This window comes from Scyliorhinus canicula, chromosome 3, assembly GCF_902713615.1.
Source record: "Scyliorhinus canicula chromosome 3, sScyCan1.1, whole genome shotgun sequence".
Lineage (NCBI taxonomy): Eukaryota > Metazoa > Chordata > Chondrichthyes > Carcharhiniformes > Scyliorhinidae > Scyliorhinus > Scyliorhinus canicula.
This window is the reverse complement of record NC_052148.1, coordinates 25,311,142-25,324,061: the sequence shown is the minus strand read 5'-3', so window position 1 is coordinate 25,324,061 and position 12,920 is coordinate 25,311,142. Positions and strand designations below refer to the sequence as shown.

General features: G+C 47.3%; 1 protein-coding gene across 2 annotated transcripts in view; it reads right to left on the bottom strand.

Moving 5' to 3' along the window:
• Window positions 1-5,845: 5,845 nt before the first annotated feature.
• The window catches only part of LOC119963862 (N-acetyllactosaminide beta-1,3-N-acetylglucosaminyltransferase 4-like), a 68,067-nt gene continuing 60,992 nt past the window's right edge, over window positions 5,846-12,920 (bottom strand). The window contains exon 2 of one of the 2 annotated variants that reach the window (XM_038793216.1): window positions 5,846-8,826. In XM_038793216.1, the coding sequence (XP_038649144.1) occupies window positions 7,673-8,824 (1,152 nt within the window). In that variant the 5' untranslated portion in view covers window positions 8,825-8,826 and the 3' untranslated portion in view covers window positions 5,846-7,672. Of the gene's footprint in view, window positions 8,827-12,559; window positions 12,706-12,920 lie in introns of those variants that run through there. The other variant, XR_005460187.1, reaches the window with a different exon arrangement.

Below are 12,920 nucleotides of genomic sequence, written 5' to 3'. Positions count from 1 at the left end.
ATCCCAAAGCCTCAGATACTGCGGAACTCTGCACATTAAGAGCGAGCTGTCTCGCACTCATATTCAGATTTGTCAAAAGATGATCCCGCCCACAATGGGCTGGATTGTAATGAGCATGTTGCTTCCGTTCAGTAGCTGTGGCTCTGAAACTGTTTGATCCTCTTTCCTTTTTCATAAGCCTCTGTCATGGACGGTGGCCAATCAGACCAACTCAAATGTTGACCCAAGCCGTAATGGATTCTTTTATGAATGCTCCATGAGTTAAGGTGTTAAACTCCTTTAGCTGGCAAAAAAGCTAACCCTTGATCTCTGTAGGATTTCCTGAAGTTTGGGGGCCACCGATACCTATGTGGGCAGTCGACTAGTCATGAATAATTTTGAGATGGCTTATTAAGAAACAGCTGTTTAGATATGATGCAGTAACTCATTAGACAGAAGGAGTATACAACCTGGAGCACTCGTTGAGAAGAGTTGGCACAGTGTGTTGATCACAGTCGAAGTTTTCAGAAATTATTTTCCCCTAATCATCCTCCCCCTCCTCTGGTCCATTTGCTGTCTAAATGAGCACTGCCAACTCCCTAAACTCAGCCTCCTACCAGCAGTATAACACCAATACATATACCATTTTGTCTGGGCACAGTAAGAAGTCTGACAGCACCAGGTTAAAGTCCAACAGGTTTGTTTCGAATCACTAGCTTTCGGAGCGCAGCTCCTTCCTCAGGTGAATCATTCACCTGAGGAAGGAGCTGCGTTCTGAAAGCTAGTGATTCGAAACAAACCTGTTGTTGGCAACTTCTTACTGTGCCCACCCCAGTCAACACCAGCATCTCCACATCATGGCTTTTTTTCTGGGGGCTGGGAGCTTACTGAGTGTGAATCATCTAGCTATCTATTCTGACCAATAGATACAGGACAGGTCCTCCGAACTTCAGGGCAGTCACCACCTCCCCTGTTCATCACCCTGGTCAAGGTTAGCTTTTCTGTTTACATCCTGCTGAGGGTCATTCCAAACCATTGGCACATCAGTGGGTGCACAGGACCCCATCTAACAACTTAGAAATTTGAACAGGGCAGCCTGAACTACGACTCTTCATAGATCAAAGTGTTTAGAAATCGGGTCTCCAGAAAGGAAATTACATAGAATTACATAGAATTTACAGTGCAGAAGGAGGCCATTCAGCCCATCGAGTCTGCACCGGCTCTTGGAAAGAACACCCTAACCAAGCCCATACCTCCACCCTACCCAATAACCCAGTAACCCCACCCAACATTAAGGGCAATTTGGACCCTAAGGGCAATTTAGCATGGCCAATCCGCCTAACCTGCACATCTTTGGATTGTGGGAGGAAACCCACGCACACACGGGGAGAACGTGCAGACTCCACACAGACAGTGACCCAAGCAGGGATTCGAATCTGGGACCCTGGAGCTGTGAAGCATTTGTGCTATCCACAATGCTACCGCGCTGCCCCACAAATTCTATAAAGGTTCTATATTATGCTGTTTGTCCAAGGCTCCAGCTGGTAGTTGTCTTTAGCTGGTAGTTATTAAGGTGCTCCTTAAATCGACCCAACACTGTACTCATCGACTCCTCCCACACACCCTCAGACCCCTCTCTGAATAATATTTTTTTAGAGTCATTATTAACTCTTTCATTCCAAGTTGGTATTGCTGCACTTATGGATGACCAGCTTCCAACCTTCCCCTATCACCCACCAAGTTCCTCTTATCCTCCTCTATCCTCAGCACATCCAAGTTGCCCTGCCTCCTAACACTATGCAGCCTCCTTGTATTCCTTGAACCCATCGCCATTGTTCTTGAGATTCTTGTCCTTCCCCCGCCCCCACCAAACCGTTTAATGTTGATGTCTCTATGTCCTTGGTGGACCTGACCCCTCTCCACCTTGAGGTTAAGCTGACTTTCCAGGAACAGCCAACCCATGCATACCCACCCATTCATGCCATGGTCTTGCCTGATGGGCACCAGCTTTGGTGCAGGATCAGAGAGCACCAAAATATCGAAGCCCCTCTTTTAGAGGTTGATGAAGGAAGTGTGCACAAACCTCAAGGTCGTTGATGAAGTGAAGCTCGGCAGGTTCAATGCACTATAAACACCCGTGAAACAGGCATTCTAATTATCCACTTGCGGGCCTTACATTTGGAAGGAGAACGTGATTCTGGAAAGTTGGATTGTTACCCTAAATCATACACTGGGCCCATATCCTGGAACTACACGCTGGGTTCATACCCTGGAACCATACACTGGGCCTATACACTGGGTCTATACACTGGGTCTATACACTGGAACCATACACTGGGTCTATACACTGGGTCTATACACTGGGTCTATACACTGGAGCCATACACTGGGCCTATACACTGGAACCATACACTGGGTCTATACACTGGAACCATACACTGGGCCTATACACTGGAACCATACACTGGGTCTATACACTGGAGCCATACACTGGGTCTATACACTGGAACCATACACTGGGTCTATACACTGGAACCATACACTGGGTCTATACACTGGAGCCATACACTGGGCCTATACACTGGAACCATACACTGGGCCTATACACTGGAGCCATACACTGGGCCTATACACTGGAACCATACACTGGGCCTATACACTGGAGCCATACACTGGGCCTATACACTGGGTCTATACACTGGGTCTATACACTGGGCCTATACACTGGAGCCATACACTGGGTCTATACACTGGGCCTATACACTGGAACCATACACTGGGTCTATACACTGGAGCCATACACTGGGCCTATACACTGGAACCATACACTGGGTCTATACACTGGGCCTATACACTGGGCCTATACACTGGAACCATACACTGGGTCTATACACTGGGTCTATACACTGGGTCTATACACTGGGTCTATACACTGGAACCATACACTGGGTCTATACACTGGAGCCATACACTGGGTCTATACACTGGGCCTATACACTGGGTCTATACACTGGAGCCATACACTGGGTCTATACACTGGAGCCATACACTGGGTCTATACACTGGGTCTATACACTGGGCCTATACACTGGGCCTATACACTGGAGCCATACACTGGAGCCATACACTGGGTCTATACACTGGGTCTATACACTGGGTCTATACACTGGAGCCATACACTGGGCCTATACACTGGAGCCATACACTGGGCCTATACACTGGGTCTATACACTGGGTCTATACACTGGAGCCATACACTGGGTCTATACACTGGGTCTATACACTGGGTCTATACACTGGAGCCATACACTGGGTCTATACACTGGGTCTATACACTGGGTCTATACACTGGAGCCATACACTGGGTCTATACACTGGGTCTATACACTGGAGCCATACACTGGGTCTATACACTGGGCCTATACACTGGAACCATACACTGGGCCTATACACTGGGCCTATACACTGGAACCATACACTGGGCCTATACACTGGAACCATACACTGGGTCTATACACTGGAACCATACACTGGGCCTATACACTGGAGCCACACACTGGGTCCATACCCTGTAATCATACACTGGAGCCATGCACTGGGGCAATACACTGGGCCTATACACTGGAACCATACACTGGGCCTATACACTGGACCTATACACTGAAACCGGATACTGGGCCTAAACACTAGGCCTATACACTGGAACCAGACATGGGGCCTAGACACTGGAACCACTCACTCAGCTTACACACTGGAATAATACACTGGGACTAGACACTTGAGCCATACATTAGGCTTATGCACTGGAACCATACACTGGGTCCATTCCATGGAACCATACACTGGACCCATACCCTGCAACCATAAACTGGGACCATGCCCTGGAACCATTTACCAGGGCTATACAGTAGAACCATACAATGGGCCTATAAACTGGAACTATACACTGGTCCTACACATTGGAACCATACACTGGGCCTATACACTTGCACTGCACACTGGAACCATACTCCAAGCCTATAGACTATAACTATACACTGGACCTGTACAACAGATCTATACACTGATCCTATACAATGGAGCCATACACTGGGCCCATGCCTTGGAACCACTTACTATGGCTATACAGCGGAACCGTACACTGGAACTAAAAACCGGAACCGTATACTGGGTCTTGACACGTGAGCCATAGGTTGGGCTGATACACTGGAACCATACACTGATCCCATTCCATAGAACCATACACTGGGACCATACCCTGGAACTGTACACTGGAACTATAAACTGGACCCATACCCTGGAACCATAGAGTGGGACCATACCATGAAGCCATATACTGGAGCCATATCCTAGAACCATTCACTGGAGTTATACATTGGAACCATATACTAGCTTACACACTGCAGCCATACACTGTAAGCATGCACTGAGCCTACACACTGAGCCTATACACTGTAACCATACACTGGATCTGTACACTGGAACCAAACCCTGAGCCTATACACTGGAAACAGACTCTGGGCCTAGACACTTGAGCCATACATTGGACTTACACATTGGAACCATACGCTGGGTCCATACCATGAAACCATACACTAGACCCATACATTGGAAACATACACTGGCTTGAGACACTGGAATCATACACTGGGCCCATACCCTGGAACCATACACTGTGCCTTTATATCTGGAACCATACACTGGGTCGTAACCTGGAATCAAATACGTGGCTCATTTCAGGAACCCTTCGCTCAGGGAATTTCCAAAATATTCCAGTCGCAGATATAATCCCTTAACCAGGAAAACAAATTCATAACAGAAACGAACAATCAAAATTCAGAGCAAATCAAACCCATCTCATTTTTTAAAAAAATAAAGAATTCCAAAATACTCGAGTTAAATTAAAATAAAATCTTTAATCATATAATTACAACCCTTTCTTATTTTGATCAAGGCACTGCAAAAAGCACATAGAGGCAATAATGTCCAGCACCCCTGTGCCAAAATTAAACATAAATGGAAATAAACTTCATTTTCTCAATGGGCCCATTTTAAAAGGAACCAGTCAAGTGAAATAGTGTTTTGCTGAATTATTCACCACCTACAAAGATCAAAGGAGATATGTTCTATTCCAAAGGAACACCGAGCTTCAGTGGACACTGCCGTGTTAAAAAATGTTTCACAAGGTCGAACGTAATTCAGTTTGGGAACTCTTTTGTCAGAAGAGCAGTTTAATCCCTCTCCAGGGTCTTGCACATTTAATCCAGTTTGTCAATTCTGGTCTGATTTTAACTCTGCACAATGTGTTTCCAGTGGGTTAAAATTAAGTGCAATATTGAGGAATTGCAGAGGACAGACGAGGCAAATTATGAGATGAGAGAGATTATGGGTGCATATTCCCACAGAAGTGTTTTTAATGGAAAAGTGTGGATACTTTGTACGGATTTTGGATTGATGTTCCCGGGCAGCCACTGGCATGAGTTTAAGATTCACATAGAAAGAGACGGATTCTGGTGTTCACTGCTTACAGCCCTAGTCAGCTACTCCACCCGTATCTGAAAACATCTCAAATGTAGAATTTCATAGAATTTACAGTGCACAAGGAGGCCATTCAGCCCATCGGGTCTGCACTGGCCCTTGGAAAGAGCACCCTACTTAAGCCCACCTAACCTTTTGGATACTAAGGGGCAATTTAGCATGGCCAATTCACCAAACCTGCACATCTTTGGACTGTGGGAGGAAACCAGTGCACCCGGAGAAAACCCACGCCGACACGGAGAGCAAACCCCACATGGACAGTTACCCGAGGTCGGGATAGAACCCAGATCCTTGGTGCTGTGAGGCAGCAGTGGTAACCACTGTGCCATCCATGTGGGATGTGGGTGTCGCTGGCCAGGCCAACATTTATTGTCCATCCCTAATTGCCCTTGAGAAGGTGACGGTGAGACACTTTCTTGAACTGCTGCAGTCCCTGTGGTATCGGGACACCCACATTGCCCTTGGGAATGGAGTTTCAGGGTTTTGACCTGGCGACAGTGAAGGAACGGCCTCTCCTTCATGTTTCTCCCAAATTGCATAGCTTTATACTTAACTGCATCATCGTATGCCTAATTTACCCTGTAAACTTTGTCAATTTTGGCATCAGCCACAATCTTTGAAACTGTACTCCCTGTACCCAAATCTAATTAATTTATACAAATAATTCTAATACCAATCCCTGAGGGAACCCCATTGAATACACCTCTATAGACTTAAATATCACCCGATCACCATTACCCTCTGCCGTCTGCCTATTAACCAATTACATATCCAAATTACCATCACCCTTTTCACCCCATGTGCTTCTAATTTCCGAAGAGGTCTGTTGTGTGGTCCTTCATCAAATGCCTTTTGAAAAGATGCAGCACCGAGAACCACTTACAGGAAAGCCTCACTTTGAGTGTCATGTTAAAAGAACATTCGCAGAAGCCACACTGAAACGTGTTGCAATATTTGTTATGCTCTGCCAAAGGTCTACAAGTGGTGAGCAGATCGAGTTCTACTTTCGCCCCAGCAGGGAGATTTGGCAGCCATACTCTCCATCAACTATCCCCTCCCCTCACAGGTAGGTGTCAGAGATCCCAAGGTATTATTTTATACAGCAGATAAACTTCACCCCGATGTCCTAGCCAATATTTAGGCGTCACCAATCGCTATCAGATTGCTGCTTGTGTGAGTTTGCTGTGTGCGATTTTGGTTGTCACATTTTCCACAACAGTAGCTACACTTTAATAGTATTCCACTGACTGTAAAGTGCGTTAGTTAGTGCGTCTCTAAGTAGGGAAACGTGTTATGTAAATGCATGTTCACAACCCGTGCTCTGCGATGACAGGGAATCCATTTTGACAGGTTGGAAAATGCAAAGTGACAGCGCTGCTAAGACGGGATGCTCTGCTTAGGTTGGACCCTAAGCCCATAAGACATCGGAGCAGAAGTGGGCCATTTGGCCCATCGAGTCTGTGCCACTATTCAATGTGATCTTGACTGACCAGATATGACAATCTCAATTTCACTTTCCCGCCTTATCCCCATAACGCTTGATTCCCTTATTAATTAAAAAACTATCTATCTCAAGTTGCATAAATTTGCTTGCTGAAAGTTAATGAATTGCTTCGTGATCTGTGTTCTCTCTCAATTGTAATTCACCTCCGGTGGGAGAACGTGGGCTGAGTTCTCCGCCATCGGGATTCTCCGTTTTGCCACTAGCCTAGAGATTTCCTGGCGGCGTGGGGCTGCCCCACAATGGGGAACCTCGTTGGCGAAACGGAGAATCCCGATGGCGTGCCACACGGTGGGACGGAGGAACCCGTCCAAATCTCCCAAACGGAGAATCCCAGCTAGTACTAATGCGGCTAATCCAGTTTGGTTTCTGCTCAATGGTGACCCCCCAGGACCTCAATCGTGGGTGATTCAGCAATGGCAATTCCATTGAATGTCAAAGGGCGATGGTTGGATTCTCTCTTGTTGGAGATGGTTATTGCCTGGCACTTGAGTGGTGCTTTCCACTTGCCAATCAAGCACAATCACAGAATTTACAGTGCAGAAGGAAGCCATTCTGCCCATCGAGTCTGCACCGGCTCCTGGAAACAGCAGTCTACAACCTCCGCCCTATCCCCGTAACCCCACCTAACAATGCCATAACAGAACTGTTTCTTCAAGGTTTAGGTGAGATTCTTGTCGAATGGCTGCATGTCTTTGAGTTATCCATAAGCAAACTCCAAATCAGCCATAATTCATTTGGTGTCACTCGGTGAACAAGCAATAATCCTTCGTAAATGCATGGATCATATGGAATATTGCCATACGTGCGGAAGCCTGCGTGAGCAACCACCTCAATATTGGCTCTTTGGGCACACAGTCCCACAAAGGCATCATCAATGGGAAAGAGCTCCAGAAATGCAGAGACATTGTGCAGTTTCAAGATTGATGTTGCAGACAATAGGTAACCTCCCCCACCAGCATACGGAGGGTAAGGTTTGTTCCCATACATAAAGAGAGGGATGTAGTATTTGCTTTGCACCACCCTGGATGGGAACCAATTTTTAAAGACATCTCCAACATACAGGTCGTGGGAGGGATCGACGTCATTCAAGTATTCCAGAACGTTCTTCACGTTAACAAACACGTCGTCGTCGCCCTTGAGGACAAACTTCACATTGCGGCAGTCCTGAGAGAACCATTTCCAGAAAAGAGTCTCTTTCAGCGTGACATTGAAGAAGGACTCACGGAAGCCCCATTGGACAATGTCGCCATACTCCCTGCCCTCGTGATCCACCATGGCCTGCACAGCCTGCGAGCGGATCCGGCTCTCCGTCATCCCCAGCAGGAAGACGCGACGCACCAGAGCCCCGCCGATCGTCCGTTCCTTCCCCCACGTGTTGCGGATCGAGGCACGCCGGTCGGCGTGCTCTGCCAGAGACTTAATGGCCAACAACAAGAAGGTTTCTTTCTCGTCGCAGCTGTGAGCCTTGCGCAGAATCGGGAAATTTCTGCAATGTCGGTACATCATGAATTCCTTATAGATTGGCTTCAGGTTAGCAGTCAGGCTGTCAAAACTCATGTTGGGAAGGCAGGGCCCTAGATCAAGCTCCTCACTGGGCTGAGCACTGACCATAACAGCAGTAAAATTGATGGAATTCATTTGAGCTGGAGGAGCTTTGGAACTCCAGATAAACTTGAGGTACGATAAAAACAGCACTTTCTTCTTTTCCATAGTAATTGGGTCGTAGAAGCTGAAACCAAGTATTAGCAGAATTGAAAATACCATGATGCATTTCATTCCACAGGTCAAAGCAGTGATTTTCATATCTGCAGAATGAGAAAGGAAGAAAATGAGATCTTGAAAATTTATTTACAGGAGAAGATTATATTTAATTGTGGAAAGCAAAAAAGCAATCGGCATTCATCTCTAAGTCCTGGATGCACAATATTCTACAAAAAGCTGCGGAGGCTGGGTGCTCCTTGAAAATTTAAAACACACATATGAAATAGGAGCAGATGTATGCCACTCAGCCCCTCGAGCCTGCTCTCCCACTCTTTGGCTGATCTGATTGTAACTTCAACCCCATGTTCCTGCCAACCCCCAATAACCTTTCACCCCTTTATTAATCAAGAATCTATCGAGCTCTGCCTTAAAAATATTCACAGACTGTGCTTCCACTGCCTTTTGATGAAGAGAGTTCCAGAGACTCACTACCCTCTGAGAAAAGATTTCTCCTCATCTCTGTCTTAAATGAGCAACCCCTTATTTTTAAAGAGTGATCCCTAGTTCTAGATTTTCCCACATGAGGAAACATCGGGCGGGATTCTCCGTTGCCCGATGCCGATATCGTAATCAGCGATCGGGCGAAGAATCCCTTTTTACGACCGAATCGGGACGGCGCCTGTATTCAGATGCTCCGCCCCCTCCAAATCGGCGTGATCGGGGAGTACGCCGCACGCCATTGGGACGGCTTCAGGATGTTACCTGAAGGCCCTCGCCCGATGGGCCCGAGTTCCCGACAGCATGGGACACGTGTGCTCTCAGTTTTCAGGAACCTCGCATGGCAGTTGCGGACTGTGTCCGGCACCGCCACAGTTGGGGGGGGGGGGGGGGGGGGGGGGGGGGAGAGCCGTGTCGCTGCCCGGGGGGTGGGGCTTCGGCGAGGGTTGGAGGAACTAGTGGAGGGTGGTCCGAGGGTGGCCAGGAGGGGGTCCAGGGGTGCACTATCTGGATGTTCGGGTCCGCGAGCTTCCGGCGGCATATTGTACGGCGCGATCGCTGCAGGTCATCGCCGTACGCATGCATGGCCATGGGCCCGGCCATTTCTGGCGCAGGAGCCGGGAGTTCTTCCCAGTGCCACCGCTCGCCCCTCACCGGTCCCGGAATCGGCGAGGGTTCTGCACCGATTTTGCCGTTGTAAGTTCCCTCGCCGGTGTCGGCACATAGGCGCAGAACCAGCCCATCCTCTCCACATTCGCTGTGTCAATGCCCCTCAGCTTTTAAAGGTTGAGATCAAATTGTCTCTTACTCTGACAAACTCTGGTGGATATAAACCTTACCTCTCCAACATAAAAAGTTAAATGGAATGAATATGGAATCAGAGTTAGTAGCTTAAGTTAGGCGACAAAATGGCTGAGCCAGTTTGAGGGGCTAAATGGCGCATTCCTGTTTCCAGATGTTGGAAATTGCAGCCCCTATGCAACTTGCTGCCAACTTCATTATTGGAGCGATCTCCCCTCAAAACGAGATTTATTGCAATCAAATTCTCAGTGAGAAAGGCAGCACGGTGATGCCTCACGGCGCCCCAGGTTCGATCCCGTCTCTGGGTCATTGTCCTTGTGGAATTTGTACATTCTCCCTGTGTTTGCGTGGGTTGCGCCCCCACAACCCAAAGATGTGCAGGATAGGTGGATTGGCCACACTAAATTGCCCCTTAATTGGAAAAATGAATTGGTGCACTAAATTTTAAAAAAAATTCTCAGTGAGTAAAGGCCATTCAGCCTCCCACAGACAGCTCTGCAGTCAAATCTAATAAATTATTCATGGTAGCCCTCCCAACCCCACCTTGAACAACACATTTCCTTTCTTGACCTCGACTATCTGGAGGCCAGGAGGAAGGAATCTCTCTATAACCTTCAATTCTATTTTTGAAGATGAGCTCATTTCGCTAATCAATTTCTTCAAGTATTTTCTAATTGTCTCAATTGTCATGATTGACTGAGCTCCGTAGCCCACGATGGAACATATACATTTGTTTCAAAACACCTATGGGGAAAAAAACAATCTTCCATTTTTTGCATCAAGCATTAATTCCAAGTTTGTGATCCTTTATCAAGTCAGGCACAAGAAGCAGGATGCTTTTACCATTTCCCTTGTTTAAACCTGTTTAAATTTCTACCTTGAATAGTAGAAGTTAAGAATATTAATTTATGGATTGTGGATGTCACTGGCTAGATCAATAGTTGCTGCCCATCCCTAATTGCTCTCGGGAAAGTGGTGGTGAGCTGCCTTCTTGAACCTCTACAGTCCATGTAGTGTAGGTACACCCACAGTGCTGTCAGGGAGGGAGATCCAAGATCTTGACCCAGCAACAATGAAGGAATATATTTCCAAGCCAGGCTGGTGAGTGATTTGGCGATGTTACTATGTGTCTGCTGACATTGCTCTTCTAGATGATAGGTGTCACGGGTTTGGAAGGTCCTGCTGAAGGAGCTTTGGTGACCCACAGTGCATCTTGTGGATAATGCAAACTACTGTTACTATGCATCGGAGGTGAATGGAATGAATGTTTGTGGAAGGGGTGCCAATCAAGCCTACTTTGTCCTGGGTAGTGTTGAGCTTCTTGAGTGTTGTCGGAGGAGCTGTAGTGCAAGTGGAGAGTATTCCATTACACTTCTAACTTGTGCCTTGCAGATGGTGGACACACTTTGGGGAGGCAGGAGGTCAGTTGTTCACCACAGGATTCCTAGCCTCTGACCTGCTCTCATAGCCACGGATGGAAACGTAGAAAGTAGGAGCAGGAGTAGGCCATTTGGCCCTTCGAGCCTGCTCCGCCATTGATTATGCTCATGGCTGATCATCCAACTCAGTAACTTATTCCCACATTCCCTTCATATCCTTTGATCCCTTCAGCCTCAAGAGCTTTGGACTTGATCTACCTGAATGGGAACAAAGTCCCGTAACGAGCGTGTTTAGCCGGGTGTTTCCCGCCACTCAGCGCACCTCAAACACCAGGCGGATAGATAGGCGACCTCAGAGGGGAATGCCCCAATGAGGCTGGCCATAGTCCCATTCTCTGCAGTTCCTGTTTTCATCCGGCAAGTGGAGCTTCTCAGTGCAGAAGGAGGTCAGGACGTCATTTAAAAATGGAGTACGGAACTCGCAACCCCGCCCCCTGAAGCTACCCCCAAAGCCTCAACTCACCTCAAACACCCCCCGCACCTTCCTGCACCTGCACATGGCACCACCGGGCCCAATTCGAAGCACGGTGGAAATGCCAGCCTGGCAGCCAGGCAGTGCGCCTGCCAAGTGGAAGTGCCATCTGCGCACATTGGCAGTGCTAGGCTGGCATCCAGGTGGCAGCGCCAGAGTGCCATGCTGGCAGTGTCGAGGTGCCCAGATGCCATCTTTTGTGCGGCGGTGGTTGGGCCGCGTTGCCCTATGTGGGTGTGGGGGAATACGGGGGGGGGGGGGGGTGGGGTGCAGGAACCCCCTTATAGTGAGCTGGGGTTTGGGAGGGTTCGGGGCTCCCGTCAGAGGCTCATACGATCAAAACGCCATTAAAAAATGATTACCATAAAAATGAAACGGGATACTTGATTAACGTCTAACTAACCAATCACCTGTGAAGTGACTGACACTTTCCTGAACGAATCAAGGGGGTCTCAGCTGAGAACTAGAACCAATGAAACTGAGTAAGGGGCCGAATCCAGATAAGGATTCCCATAATAATGTGATCCGCCCAACTGATAAAAATTTATTATTATAGTAGTAGGCAGAGAATAAACATTTCAACAAAGACCTCTGTTGAATTGACTTTTAAAATCTGAGGTCACTTTTATTTTGAAGTTTTTGCTTCTACTTGTTCAAGGACACTTCGAGAGACAAGAAGAAAGCATTTTCCAGTTAATTCCGTGTGAATGTACCAAAATGTGTTTTTAAGAAATAAAAACTTTGCTTCCATTCATTCAAGCGGACTGATTTATCTATAAAAGAGAGATAAGACGAATCAATAAAGATTCAAAGCTTAGGGTACCAGCAGTAGTAATAATAGTAATCTTTATTGTCACAAGTAGGCTTACATTAACACTGCAATGAAGTTACTGTGAAAAGCCCCTAGTCGCCATGTTCCGGCGCCTGTTCAGGTACACAGAGGGAGAATTCAGAATGTCCAATTCACCTAACAGAATGTCTTTCGGAA